The following is a 15,497-nucleotide window of genomic DNA, read 5'->3' on the forward strand; positions in this document are numbered from 1 at the left end:
CAGGTTTAGATTTAAATCATACAGCTATGACTGATCATAAATGTTGTAATGTTGCAATGACCACAAATGTAGAATTAAAAGCGTAAGGAAAATGGGACGTGCGAGCCTGTCAATTGACATTTTACAGGCAGATGAAAGACTTCCTAACCCCTCACCATCGCTCCCTCTCCCTCCCTGAGGTGACGGCGTGCCAAATGTGCTATTGATATCGCTTCTAAAAATATAGGATTTCTCCACCGTGCATCTAAAAATAGGCCATGTGATGGCGATATCGGAGTGAGGGCAAGAGGCAGGGAAAGGAGCGCGAGCTGAGGCTGTGTGGGCTCTGGCCGGACATCCACTGGCCCAGTACGTTTCTGAGTCCGTCCAAATGGAAAAACATCTTAAATACAAATGGTATTCCACAAAATGGATTTAGTTTGTTATCTTGTTAAATAATAACCCAAAGTTCTCACAAGGAGAAAAGATCCATTTTGTGTGAATAGCGTACATATCCAGGAGAAGGAGCACAGCACAGGTTTCCTCGGTCAGTTAAAGTGTAAGTTACAAACGTTTCGTTCACCTCCATATTTGTCGTGAGAAATTGATGTTTTCAGTCTCACTGTGTCACTCCGATTTGAAATGAATATTATGAACTGATAAAACCCACATTAAGTGTCATACATGTCACTTAATGTGGGTAAGGGGACAGTTTTGGCCTGTTCATACGGTACAAGATGCAGAGAATACACACCACATCGGAGACTCGGATTGGGAAGAAGGTAATTCTGGTGTATAGTATTCATCTTACGATTCAAACACCTCACTTTCTCCCCTCCGTCTGCTTCTATTCCTCTTCCGCAAAGTTCCATTGGCCTTGCAGCCAGTTCTTACCACCAGTTATCTGCAGTGCCGAGCGAGGGAGAGAGAGAGAAAGAGGGATGGTAGGAGAGAGAGAGGGAGAGTGAAAGAGAGGGATAGTGGGCGAGAAAGTGAGAGTGAGAGGGAGGGATTGTGGGGAAGAGAGAGAGAGTGAGATAGAGGGATGGTCGGAGACAGGGAGGGAGAGATGGATGGTGGGAGAGAGAGAGGGATGGTGGAAGAGAGAGAGAGAAAGAGAGAGGGATGGTTGGAGAGAGAGGGAGAGAGAGGGAGGGAGAGATGGATGGTGGGAAAGAGAGAGAGAGAGGGATGGTGGGAGAGAGAGAGAGAGAGAGAGAGGGATGGTTGGAGAGAGAGAGGGATGGTGAGAGAGAGGGAGGGAGAGATGGATGGTGGGAAAGAGAGAGAGAGAGGGATGGTGGGAGAGAGAGAGAGAGAGAGGGATGGTTGGAGAGAGAGAGGGATGGTGAGAGAGAGGGAGGGAGAGATGGATGGTGGGAAAAAGAGAGAGAGAGGGATGGTGAGAGAGAGAGAGAGAGAGAGAGAGAGAGAGAGAGAGAGAGAGAGGATGGTTGGAGAGAGAGGGAGAGAGGGATTGTGGGAGAGAGAGAAAGAGAGAGAGAGAGGGATGGTGGGAGAGAGAGGGAGAGAGGGATTGTGGGAGAGAGAGAGGGAGGGAGAGAGAGCGGTAGCAGGGCGCGCGCTGAACCGCTATTTGTACCGCGCGTCCCCGCGTGGGTTTCCTGTCTGCTGCTGCTGCTGCTGCTGCTCCGTGTGCGCGCAGTTGTCGCCTGGCGAAGGGTGAGTGCGCGTCTTTTAACGCCTTTATTCAAACGTCCCGTGATGTCGCAGACTCCGCCACTGGTGCAGGAACTCGGCGTTTCTCGGCATGCTCCTGCGTGTGTGTGCGTGGTGTTGAACTCGCGTGGGATAAATCTGGACTGAGCTTTCCTCTACTTCAGATTCACTCATTATAATTAGCAGAGAAACTTCTGTGCAGCATTCGAGAGAATATATATATGCACTAATTCGAAAAGTGACAAATAATAATGATAGTAATAATAATATTCTGCATTTTCATTTCTGTCAGTGCTCGTTACATGTAAAATTTGGGTTATGTTGTGCAAACAATTTTTTATTGTGTTGCGTTGTGCAATTTTCATGCAATTTCTTTTTTATCCTGAATTGTATATTTCCACGGGTTCGTGGACTGATATTAATTGGCTGTGCAGCAATGTCTTGGTCTGCTGAGGAGACATTAATGTGAAGTGGGTACTCCTTGGCTTTTTGGGCCAAGGTCTTTTCTACCTCTTAGCCTACATCCATTCTTCTCTACCTCCTCTCCATCACTTGTTCTCTCTTCTTCGCCGAGCCCCACGCGTCCGCTCTCCGCTCTCTTGTATGGTTTTTTTTTGCAGCAGTTTTTGGGCTCTGCATTCTCTCTGATCTACTGTATCATCTCCCGTCTCCAGAGCTGCCCTCTCTCGCTCCGCCTCCCCGTCCAGGCCGACCTGCCGCTGACATTATGCAACAACAGACAGCTGTGAGAACTTAAGCCTCATTTTCCACTTCCCCCTGTCTCTGCCCTCGTGTCCCCCCTGTTCCCTGAGCGGCGTGACAGTGGCGGGCACAGGCAGCGTGCTCACGTCTGCCCTGGAGCCTCTGGCTGTGCTGTGACTGCCGTGTGACTGTGCCGTGACATCAACATGACTCCTCCCGGACTCTGTGTCTGTCAGTCTGTCTGCCACCCGCATGCATGGCCCACGCTGATGCGGTGGTTTCGGTGCTCCGGCAGTTTTCTTTTCCTCTTTTGTCTCTTTTGGACGTTAGGAAGTCACCGAGTTCTGTCCACGCATGTTCTTACGCTGTGCACTGGGCTTTTAGGGAAGATATGATTAAAAAGGCTGTTAATGGTAAATTTGAGTTGACAGTTTGTTCTTGCTGTCAGTATTCTAGAAATCAACCCACTGATAACCTTTTAGTCACAGTGGGGTCGGTACCATCTGTCATGTTTCTTCTGCAGATGACTGTCACATTATAACTGTTTCCAATATTGTAACTGCATATGGCTGCACGTGCATTTTGGAAAAATCCTGCACTTTACTGCCCAAAAAGCCATAACCATGGAAATCAGCACCATTTTTTATTATTCAGTAACGCATTGGCTGGAAAACAAATCTGAACGATGGAAAATAAGAAATTTCAACTATTTCAGTATCTTGTATTTTGCAGAATCATTCTTTTTCCTTCTATTTATGCATCACTCAGTAATTATCCGTACCAGCAGTTTCTCCCGCGGATGACGGTTACAGTAGTGGATTTTTATCAACTGTAATAACGTAATATGTCTGAAGTGAAGCCCCAGCTCACCTGTCTGTCAGCAGCAGGCATGTTCAGAAAGTGGTCTGTCTGGGTGCAGCCTCTGCAGCCCTCCTTTCTCCAGCCCGCCTCATGTGAGCATCACTCCGCTGGAGTGCTCGGGGTGCTGATCTGAGTCACCAGCATTGGAAGACAGACAGGAAATGACAGGGTGAAAACAAGACAAGACAAAAAAATACCAACACACGTTCTCATATAGACACCGAGAGCACAGTGTGTTCCTTCGGTTCCTAGCGCAAAAAAAGTCACTAATTCATTACACGAAAAATCACAATGAAAAAGTGAACTTAATGAAATGACAATCCATCAAAGCAGATAGGAGCTGCACATGCGCCACATAACTCTTGCGAAAGGATTCTCTAGAATTACAGCCTCTACTACACAGCTGGCATGAGTCCTTATGAGCAAGCTAGTTTGATTAATTAAAAATTGATCTGAGTGTTGCATCTATAGATCAGACCGGGTGGTTGACAGGGTCAGGCCAGCTGATGCCCAGAGAGCAACATGTTGCTGTAGCAACAGAAGAACAGTTTGCCCGTAACTGTGTCCGGCACAACGTTGAAATGACCCGACTGTCCTTTTCGACGAAAATCTCACAATGTCATGTCACCTTATTTAGTATTTTTGTGCTTTCAGTCAACATATGGATGCTTTAGTCTTGTCTCTCATGTAACTTTCCTCAGAGCCAGTTCCTCCCCCATCCCTCCCTCCTGGTCACCGCAACATTTGACCAATAGGCACAGTTTCTATGTTCCGCATGAAACTCCCATACTTGTTCCTGGCTGTGAAATGCTGGTGTTAGGGATCTACTGGTGAACCCACAAAACAACCCACCAAAAAACACACCTTGTGTGTTTTATCTTCTTTTACTGTAAATGAGTAGCATATTCACATCATGCTCCTGGTGTGATAAGAAGCAACTATCAAATTAAAAACAGAATAAAACAATGGAGGTTTATGGCACAACACTCATTAATTGTAATACAACCCACTAATTTAATGTTGCAAAACTATCTGTGAGACATACAAATTAGTATTGTTTCCTTCTCAAGTTGCATTTGTATTTGATCCATTTACCTAAAGACATTACATACATTGCAAATGACACCTGCCAAAATGCCATTAGAATTTCTCAATTGGCTGCAAAAGCCATATTACCACAAAAACCAACCCCATGTGGACATCTCTTATTATTCAACCACTGGCTGGGGGGTGTCTCTGCATCACTGATGTTTCAGTGGTAAAACAGCCCCTTTTCCATTTTTAAATATCATTTTCTTTCCATGCAGAAAAATATGAAATTAAATCTCTGCTTCCAAATTGTGTAGTTTCTACAGAACTGTGACTCTCAAATAATTACCATTCCAACATTAAAAACTGCAGCCTATTTAATAGTGAACAGGGGAAGCAATGGTATTCCTAATATGAATATGAATTATTATTGCTGGTCGTTAGCTGTCATTGAAAGATATTAACACTACATTTAAACACACAGCAGCTGAGAATATTGACACTACTCCTGGAGTTCCACTAGAGGAATGTAGCCCAGTTTGGGAACCAAGGTTATAGAACATTTTTTTCAGTTGATGGAAATTGCAATCTGGAGCTGAAAAGATGAAATTGAGGTGACATGCCACCAGTTATATTTGGGCCAACTTTTTTATTTTTCTCTGGTGGAAAAGAATTTTCCTCCACCACCCACCATTCACCACCCTCACTATTCACTGCACAATATGCATCTCTGTCGTCTGCACCACTGCTGCACCAGCAGGCTGATCAGCAGCAGAATGGCCATTTAACCTTGAGCGATTCTCCAGCTGCCTGCACCGCTGCAACAGACACATCTGTTAGAATGAGCTGTTCTGTGGTGGTGCATGACTCAGTGTCTGTTACCAACGTTGGTGTATGTGTGTTCATTCTCTCTGTATTATTTGTGTGTCATATGTGTATTTGTGTGTGTGTGTGTGTGTGTGTATGTTAGTAGCTGTGGATGAATAGGTGCTCTGCGGTGAAGCAGTGAGGCAGATTTAAAGTCTAGGACCTCCATGTCTGAGTCATGAATTGCTGAAGGAGAGAGAGAGTGAGTGAGTGTGTGTGTGGATGCTGTGCCCTTATTGGTGTGTGTGTGTGTGTGTGTGTGTGTGTTGTGAATCAGTTGTTGGTAGGGTTTTATTTGTGAGGCATCAGTTGATAAGATCTCACTTTGTGCTTGACTGGTCATCACCATATTTGCTGGTGAACTTTGACCTTTTGTCTGGTTGACTCATTGTGACCCAGCTGACACACAGTTCCCTATTTTCTTCATGCAGCATGCAAGCGCCCCATCATCTCAGCCAGGGGCATGTAAAGAACATACTAACGCTATGAACTAGAACATTTTCAACTGTGTTCATGTATATGGGATCTTGCACAAGAAGTCAGGGCTGATAAAACTTGTTGTATTACTCTTCATTTTGTGGACCACCCTGCCCCAAAAAAGAGCCATTTTTTATGCAGTCATTGAACAAATAAAGAGATGGAATCAACAACTGAACCTCATAAGCAGCTCCACAAACATTACAGTCAAAAGCAGTGTCACATGCTTTAATCACTCTGACACAATTTAAAGCATTTTACAGCCATTTGACTGTGACATATTCAGTATTCCACTCGGCCTCATCCTCCATCCTCCATCACTGTTGAGCTTTTTAGGTCGTACTGTCCTGATCCGCTTCACCACAACACAGCACGACTTCATTACTGTAGTATTACGACTGGTTAGGATATTATACACAGAACCCCAGGGAATCCACGAATATCCATATTGCCACTTTGGTTTGTGTTCTGTCGAAAGTGAAGGAGGTAAAATAAACTGTAGATTATTGTACAAGGTAGGATGTCACTGGTTTATCAATGAACTGGGAAATCCTGCATGCTGGAATGTCCCAACGCAGATGTTTATTTAATGGGACTGGGAGGGGACAATTTAGTGGGATTTTTATTTCTTACTGAGGTCCAGAAACCAGATGCTGACTGGGATGGACCATGACCTGCCGAGACCTTTACAGTCCTCTTCAGGATTACATAGGACCACCCCTGCCTGTAGACACTTGGGCACCACCACATCTGCCTTCAAATGTATTCTGATCCAAATTAAAACATCTGAGCTCTAAGATTTCTTCATAAAGCTCAATTTCTCTCATAAAGCTCCTCCTTCACAAGCTCATTTACATGAACCTCCTTCTTCCTTCCCAGGTAGACACTTACTGGGTGACACACCCCCCCTTTAAACCAGAAGTCACAGGTCCGAACCCCACTGACACAATGGTTAACCCAGAGTTACAGAGTTGTCCCTGTAACTGCTGAATGTCAGCCATAAATTTTGCAAAGACGTAATTAACAGCACGGCGTGCGCTGTGATTCTAAATTGGCTTCCGTGTAGCTCTGCACCTTTTACTGTGCTTAGTGTCAGGGAGAAAAAAGTCTTTTTCTGTTCCCTAAGTTACTTTACTAAACTGAAATAATCGATACAGTGAACCAGACACGGTGTAAAACATCAAGTACCGGACACGGACATGCGCAGGATACAGTTGTACACGTAAACACTGATAAAAACAGTCAGGTGATCGGGGTGTCAATAGACGGAACACCACACTCCAAACCCGGACCACAACACAAAGTCAAGTTCATGGCGCTTACTTTAGTTTATTTGTCCCTGGATGAATGATTGATTGAATGTAGTTTGGTGGGGTCAGCGTGTGTTTGAACTACCGGGGTATGGTGTTTTTGTCTCTCCCTGCTAGATGAGGTACAGCCGCCTGTGTTGTCTCCCAGCGTCTCCCTGTGTGCACGTTCTTTAACCGTGTGTTTCTAACCTCTGCAGATGAGCTCGTGCAGCAGCCGGGCGCTGACGCTGCTGTCGTCTGTGTTCGGGGCGTGCGGGCTGCTCCTGGTGGGGGTTGCCGTGTCAACAGACTACTGGTTGCTGATGGAGGAGGGAATAGTGTTGCAGCACAACCAGACCATGGAGGTCAAGATGGCCCTGCACTCCGGCCTGTGGAGGACCTGCTTCGTGGCTGGTTAGAACCGTGTGTTTGTTACTGCCTTGTCGTCACATCCTGGTTCCACCCTGGTTCTGGAGTGGAGGGGGGAGGAACCTGAAAGTAGAAAACCTTGCAAAAACTTGCAAACCCCAATCATGTTGGGACAATGGTCTACCACCCTTCCTCACCTCTGTCCCAGTGGTCCAGCAAGAGCTCTGTCAGCTCTCGTCTAACGGTGCCTGCCATATTCGTAGATGGACTCAGACACCATAAAGGGATTTGATGTGGTTCCGGTTCATATATTTTAAACAGGGTTGGCACTCAACTTGTCTGTGCATCTCCCACAGTCCATAATTCCCCTGTGATCCTGCGCCTTGAGCCTCGCATGGGTGTCCTGTATAGTTCAGTCCATTACAGAGTGCACCGTGTACGATCTTTTTTCTTCTTTTGTCACTTTCCTAGGTTCAGAGAAAGGGAGGTGTGTTGCTGCAGAATACTTCAACGAGCCTGAAATTGAAATCACCACTGAAAACACAGCAAATATTTTAAGTGAGTGTAAATACAGTACTGTTATGGTATTTATTGGTATTATACATGGTATCAGTTTCACTGATCAGTTTCCACATTAAACGACTGAGAGTGGAAATCAGTGAAATGAATGCTGATAATGCTACTTAACAAGGGGTGGGTGAAATTGGTATCACATACCTAGAAACACACCTCCTCAGGGCGGCAGCTAAATTCAGACAGATAAGGTGCCCTGCCACTATACAAAGATCTGTCAAGTATGAGCCATGCCTGACGTGGCCTCCAAATTTGCCATCTGTGGGAGGTGCCGCCTTGCAGGTTACCAGGCTTAAAGGATCTGCTACTATTGTTTTACCCCAGTAATTGATTTCCCAGGACACCATCACAGGTGTATAAGGGGCACCTACACAAAATTTGACAGCTTTTGTCTGTTAAATTAGCCATTTATTTTGAAGGGCAATGAATTAACATGAACAAAATGCAAAATGTGTATTTAAAACGTTTCTTGCCCGCCACCGTAGAAACCACACTAGAGAACAAAACGAAAAAAGTAACAGGATTATCACTATGGAATCGTTGAATTCTTATTTGTAACACACCAGCCAACTTCTTTGTACATTTCCCTGTTCTTTTAGAGATGGTGCGGACAGCTACACCCTTCCCCATGGTGTCCCTTCTGTTTGTCTTCACCGCCTTCGTCATCAGTAACATTGGACACATCCGACCACAGCGCACCATCCTGGCCTTCGTTTCTGGAATATTTTTTATTCTCTCAGGTGCCAAGAAGCAGTTTAAGCTATGTGTGATCTTTCAGAACAGAACCTTTAATCCTTATTTCAGCAGGGCCTCACATAGTTACATTCACATCCTAAGCATGAAGATTTTATTTTTTTTGTATTCTAAAGAAGAAGAATTTTTTATGCATACTTATTTTCTTATTCCCTTGTGATTTATTTAAAACTCTGTGCTGATTAATCCTTTGATATATATATATAAAAGAGAAAGAGAAAGAGAGAGTCTACTGTAATCCACACACACTCAATCAAAGTGGATTAATCAGCAGAAAGTTTTTAATAAAACACAAGGGGGAAATGTAGGACACTGGCGTTAGTGTTCTGTTGATATAATTAATGAATGAGTGTATAGATATTTATGTTGAACCTGAGCCGACTGATCTCTCTCTCTGACTTTGAACGTCATATTTTAGGACAGACTTCATTTTTTGCTACACGTGGAGCTGCATTTTCTGCCTTGAACCACTAGGTGGCAATAAAGCCTTACCTGACCCTGCTGCAGCAACTCGGCAACAGCTGTCTTATGTATAGTCCAATTTGAAATGTTTCATTTTAAATTCTAATATTACATGACATCATACCTTCTGATCCATATTAGCTTAAATATTAGCATTATATATTAGCATCACATAAAAGTCTGTATTCTTCGACTATTCTCCATATGTGTCTCAAGTACAACTGATCTGAAACTGACTACCAGAGACAATATACAGATTTAGCATCATTTGATTATTCTTCTAAATGAGACACAGTCAGTGATACAGGTGACCCACCCACTGCCCCCAGCCCCCACCTGGCTTTTTGAATGCCTTCTGTTCCCCACCCTCTCCTCCTTGCCGCATGTTCGGCGCTCCAGCAGCAGCAGCAGCAGTAATGTATTCAGCCGTTGCTGTAGCGAGTGGTGCAGTGGGACAGAGGCAGGGCCTTTCCCCAGCGTGGGCGTGGGGAGGATGTCTGTAGAGCCCAGCTGAGTGCTCCACATGAACGCACACAAATGTTTCTGTTGACTTGCCAGTGCTCTTCTCCTCGTCTCGCTTACAGTCTCTCACAGATCAATAATTTGTGGGTAGTTTTCAGTACTTGTTTTGGTATGCTTTTCTTTTTGTCTTGGGTTTTCACACTTTACTCCTTGACTCGTCTCCATTTTCCCACCCTCTCTCTCTCTCTCTCTCTCTCTCTTTCTCAGGGCTGAGTCTGGTGGTGGGCTTGGTGCTCTACATCTCCAGCATAAATGATGAGGTGATGAACCGACCCAGAGAGCCTGAGCATTTCTTTAACTACCACTACGGATGGTCCTTTGCTTTTGCTGCCAGCAGTTTCCTTTTGAAAGAGGTCAGAGTTCAACCACTGGACAGTATTATGGGATGGTGAATGCTGATTGTTACACTCTATTTCACATGAGCATGTCTGGGCTTGCATGGTGGTACATTCCTCAGGGACATTCTCTCAGGATTTATATACACTTCATGTCTTTGTGTGTATTTACTGTTGTGGTAAAATACCACAAACATCAGGGCAGTGATGATAGTGGTTCAGGAAGCGGAGTCATAACCAGAAAGTTGCGGCTTCAATTCCGGAACTACGAAGGTGCCACTGAGGTCCCCTTGATCAAACCACCGTCCCCCCACACTCCCCAGGCGCCTGTCATGGCTGCCCATTGCTCACCAAGGGTGATGTCATTTTTGTCAGCATTATTTTAATAATGCCATTATGCCATATATGGTCATAAAACCTGAGTGACATCAGCACTTGTTCTTTGAGCTTTGGTCTCATGTTTGTGACCCCGGTAGAACAGTACCATATAGAACTCTTAATTCCTTTAATTTAAAGTAATGATGAATTTGAGCGATAAACTGAACCCTATCTGAGTCCTCCTTATATGCCATCTGATTGGTTAAGACAATGCTGTCACTCTTACGGTCTGATTGTCTTGCAGTTTAATCATAAACTGGTGCAGGTTTAGTCAAACGATGTGTCAAACTGGTCTTCAAATTGCTTATATGGATGCCACACCTCCTCTGAGTGTAATTAACAGTGCAGAAACGAGGACTGCAGATTGTACTGCAGGCAGCCATTTTCAGCCTCCTCAGATCAAGTGTGGATATTGCAGTTTGAGCTCAGCCTCTAATCCCCTGACTCAGCTGTGTGGGGTGGGAGACGTGTTCCTTTGGTTATTCTGCATTTCAGTCACTCAGCTCTGTGTGACACACACACACACAGAGAGAGAGAGAGAGAGCAAGGAAGGAAGAGATAGAGAGAGAGAGAGAGAGAGAGAGATAGAGAGAGATAGCCTTGCTTTCAGATACATTTTCATTGTCAGCACAACTGTTCTCCTGTCACTGTGTCTGAAGAATGTTTTCACAGCCTTCCCACCCTTTGCTCTTCCTACCAAACCACTCTACAACTCTTCTCTTTCTTTCTGTACGCCTCTTTCAACCTGCGCAGAAATGAATTAGAAATGACCAGTTGGTATCTCTAACTTATCTCTATCTCTAATGATGTTTAAAATGGGAGCAGCTCGGTCAGATGATTACCTCCTCAACCTGGACCTTTTGCTTTCTTTCTGTTTTTCTCTGCCTCAGGGGGCTGGAGTGATGTCTGTGTATCTCTTCATGAAGCGTTATGCTGAAGAGGAGATGTACCGGCCGCACCCAGCTCTCTACCGCCCCCGTTTGTCCGAGTGCAGCGACTACAGTGGTCAGTACCTCCACCCGGAGACGTGGCCGCCTCCCCAGCGTGGGCGCAGTGCTTCCGAAGTCTCCAGCGACATTTCCATCCAGCTCAACCAGACCACCCCACCCCCCACCAAGAACAACCCCCAACCAGGCGCTGCTGTGGGCGGCATGCAGTCCTCCGCCCTCCCTTCCCCAGGGTCCGGCTATCAGCTGCCCTCGCCTACCAGCCCCTCCTACCCCCACCCACTTCACCCTGCACATGTCGCGGCTGCGTCCCAGAGCCTGCCCCTGTCCATGCCCCCCACCGCCGGACCTCCACCACACTACCACACACACATGCGCATTAGCGCCTCTCCGTGCTAGAAAGCTAGATTGCGAGACAGTGAGACAGAGCGCGTGCGAGTGATGACTGGGGGGGAATGTACAAGTGGAACGCAGGATGAAGAGAGGATGAGACTGGGCGCCCGTAATGTCTCAAAGCTCTGTCCTGGCTCAGATGTTACCCTCAGAGACTCCTGTTGCCCAAGACTGAAACGCATAAAATGTAGAGGAAGGTTGGTGGGCGGTGGACCTTTTTATGTGTACTGTACATTAATGTGTGTATATGATGCCTTCATCACAAATTTGTTGACAGTTTATCTCATTTTCCTATGTGCAGTCATGAGATTAGTTATAAGATAATTATTTTGTTAACACAACAACTGCACACATTTTGTCACAGCTACTTTTGTCAGGATTAATGAGGGAAACGCTATTTAAAATATATTAAGTTTAACTGTATTACATTATTTCTTGAAATCGTCCATACAACATAACTGGGAAACTAGCCCACAATGTAAACAATTCATAAATAATAAATATTGTATTTCTACTTCTCAGTGTGCATTGTGACTTAATACATAAAAATATGCACTTGGTTGGGCTGGCTTGGAAATTTTAAAGTATTTCAAATTCCTTGGTCCTGAATTACAGCCACTTAAATCCAGCCCCACCATTCACCAACCACAATGTTTGGCACAGACAGGAAGTCGTGTGTGTGTGTGTGTGTGTGTGTGTGTGTGTGTGTGTGTGTGTTTATATATATATATATATATATATATACACGACTTCCTGTCTGTGCCAAACATTTTATACATATCCCCATTTTTGGCAGTGCCGGACCATAGACAGGCTATGGAAACTCATATTATAAGTAAAATTTTAATAATTGGGGACCTTTAATAGATTGGCACCAAGTGTTCAGTTCCAAAACCTCACATTACCTGTAATTCATTCATGTTCTGTTCATTTCTGGCTTTTGTGACAACATTTATTTGAATCTCTTGTTTGAAACACACAGAGATGCCACACTGTACAGGTAGTAGCTGTGGCCATAAGCAGTGAGGTTTAAAGAGATGCGTCATTATCATGAGATAAATTTACACTCGGACCTCTCAACCAATCAGAATGGCAGTCCAGTATTAGTATTAATATCTTCATTTCAATACAATATTCAATCTAAGTATAATTAGTGATGCCTCCTGCCTCAGTAGGGAATGATTCTCTATCGGTCTGTTGGCAGTCTGCCTCTAAATGTTTTATGTTAAACTGTCTTGATCTTTCATCCATAATAAGTGATATGATATTCTGCGTTTTGCAATTAAGCATTCTGTAGGTTGTGTGGTCAGAGGGCAGCTGGTGTAAAGCCCATGTTGTCTAAAGCAGGCGTCCTCTAGCGGTTGGGACGTTTCATTAAACATGAGAGGCCCTGTCCATGGTGCTGAAAATGCAGTGCCACAGTGTTTACCAGCGGGTCTGTGTGTGTGTGTGTGTGTGTGTGTGTGTGTGTAGAATGCAGTACAACTCACACCTGATCCCATATCTGGCAGCCATTGCTGCATGTGGCATCTGTCTCTCACTCTCTCTATCTCGGTGAAACGTGTCTGAACCTTGATGACGTTTCTCTTCTGTGGGCCACACATGAATATATTCACAAACATATGAGATGAATTGCAGCTTTGTAACATGTGATGTATGTGGTGCACGCCTGGCACCTCTCTATGTTTTTGAAACGAAGTGATTGCGAATATGCGTGTGCAGTGGCTGCATGTGTGTGTATGTGGTGCACAGATTTAGTCCTCTGGAGTGGCACTGGGCTGATCCAGGCAGCGTTGACTCACTGCAGATCTTTATTATATTGCAGTGTGCAAACTGGGCTCGGCTCAGGGAGAGACACTGAGGTGAGAGAGACAGAGGTGCTGTGGAGGCTGAATATATGATTCAACTGGCTGCTTAATCTTCACGTTCACATACGTTACCAGTCAAAAGTGGGGGCGCACCTACTCGTTTATGGGTCTGGTATTTTCAACATTATAGAGCAAAACTGAAGACACGGGACTGTGAAACAACACACGTGAGGTTATGTAATGAATGAAAAAATTAAACACAATCATGGCTTTTGATGCTGATGACAGCAGTGAACAAAGCAGCCATGAAGGTAAAAAGAAGCAACTCTGAAAATAACTGATTCATCAAATATACTTTACTTTCTCCTGCTATAAAAATACTAAATGTGTTTCTTGGTTGGCCTTCATTGGACCCCTTTTCCCAGGTCCTACAGACCATTGCAGACCAGAAACCTCACACAAGAAATAAACTTCTGAGATGCTATGACTCAATCTGGAGCCTGTCAAAGCCACTCAAATCTCTCAAATTTTCTGATTCAAAAACACCAACTTTCAACATTCACTTGCCGTTTCTTCTGCCGTTCTTTCTCCACTGCCAGGTGACGCTGTAAGAAGATTATCAGTGTTATTCCCCTCTTTTTCCGAATGAGAGAGCGAGAATGGGAGCATGAGAGAGAGAGTGAGAGAAAGTGACAGTGAAGTGATTGTCACATGTAATACACAGCAGCACAGCACACGGTGCACACAGTTAAATTTGTCCTCTGCGTTCAACCCATCACCCTGAGTGAGCAGTGGGCAGCCATGACAGGTGGTGGCCTAGCGGTTAAGGAAGCGGCCCCGTAATCAGAAGGTTGCGGGTTGAAATTCTGATCCGCCAAGGTGCCACTGAGGTGTCACTGAGCACCGTCCCCGCACACTTCTCCCTGGGCGCCTGCCATGGTGCCTGCCACTGCTCACCAAGGGTGAGGATTAAAAGCAGAGGACACATTTCCTTGTGTCACCGTGTGCTGTGCTGCAGTGTTTCACTTTCGTTATTCACGTCACCTGTCAGTGGTCATAATGTAGTGGCTGATCAGTGTACTGCACCTGCATTGCAGTAGTGCTGCAAGTGTTAAATTAAAACGCTGCTCCTTTCCTCTCGTCTGTGATGGCGCCGGCTACCATAGCCCAAGGGCAGCATGTAGTCCAATTGATCAGGACTGGTTTGTGCGTGTGTGTTTGTCACTGTGTATTAAAGTGAAAACATCAAAAGGCTCATATTATTTTTTTAAGTCAGATAACGTTCCACGTAACCCTCGTTGGACCACTGTATTAGAAGAACATTTATGCAAATATTCAGAGCTTCTTTTGTGTAGAAGTTTAAACTATGTGTGCCTGAGTGTGTGTGTGTGTGTGTGTGTATACAACAGATATGCATGACCATGCTACTCGCTTTATATGCATGGCTCATTCTTGTGCTGCACATGTGGTTGCGGTCTGTGTGTGTGTGTGTGTGTGTGTGTGTGTGTGTGTGGTATGGTATGGGACTGAGTGAATCTCTCTTTTCACCATCACCATTACTGCATGAAAGACCTGTCACTCTGCATTAGTCCTCCTCTGCTCCCCTCTTTTTCCGAACGAGAGCGAGAATGGGAGCATGAGAGAGAGAGAGTGAGAGACACTGAAGGTCATAGAGCAATAAAGGACCACGGGCTGGTCACCAATGCTCTTGGTGTCACCATGATAATGATAAAACTGGAACCAGTTAGATGTTACGACCCATCGGCTCCACATTCTGAATGAAGATAATCTGATGTGAGGTGACACGGTGGCTCTGGTGCGCCACTTCAGCCTTACAGGAGGAAGGTTCAAGAAAGCAAAAATGGGTTAGAACTTGTCATGAGAAGCTTTGTATCTGTCAACACTCAGTTAGCCTGTCTGTTTCCCTCCAGCTCACACACACACACACACATACACACACACACACACACACACACACACACAGTTCTTGTTCCGACAGGATCACAGCTCCTCTCTTCCCCTTCATTTTCACTGGGGGTCACTGCTCATTTGAGGGGGTCCGCAGTGCCACAG

At 45.0% G+C, this 15,497-nt stretch overlaps 1 protein-coding gene across 2 annotated transcripts; it reads left to right on the forward strand.

Moving 5' to 3' along the window:
* Nucleotides 1-1,542: 1,542 nt before the first annotated feature.
* On the forward strand, nt 1,543-12,130 carry cacng7b (calcium channel, voltage-dependent, gamma subunit 7b). 2 transcript variants are annotated; one of them, XM_028981881.1, is made up of 7 exons: nt 1,581-1,662; nt 2,334-2,404; nt 7,103-7,298; nt 7,725-7,811; nt 8,426-8,566; nt 9,771-9,916; nt 11,167-12,130. In XM_028981881.1, exons 2-7 carry the CDS (start codon nt 2,387-2,389, stop codon nt 11,620-11,622), a joined length of 1,044 nt encoding a protein of 347 aa, XP_028837714.1. In that variant the 5' UTR covers nt 1,581-1,662; nt 2,334-2,386; the 3' UTR covers nt 11,623-12,130. The 2 variants fall into 2 exon arrangements, with proteins under 2 accessions (XP_028837715.1, XP_028837714.1); XM_028981882.1 differs by lacking the exon at nt 2,334-2,404 and having other exon boundaries at nt 1,543-1,662.
* Nucleotides 12,131-15,497: the final 3,367 nt, after the last annotated feature.

The sequence above is a fragment of the Denticeps clupeoides genome, chromosome 5 (assembly GCF_900700375.1).
Source record: "Denticeps clupeoides chromosome 5, fDenClu1.1, whole genome shotgun sequence".
NCBI classification, from domain to species: Eukaryota; Metazoa; Chordata; class Actinopteri; order Clupeiformes; family Denticipitidae; genus Denticeps; species Denticeps clupeoides.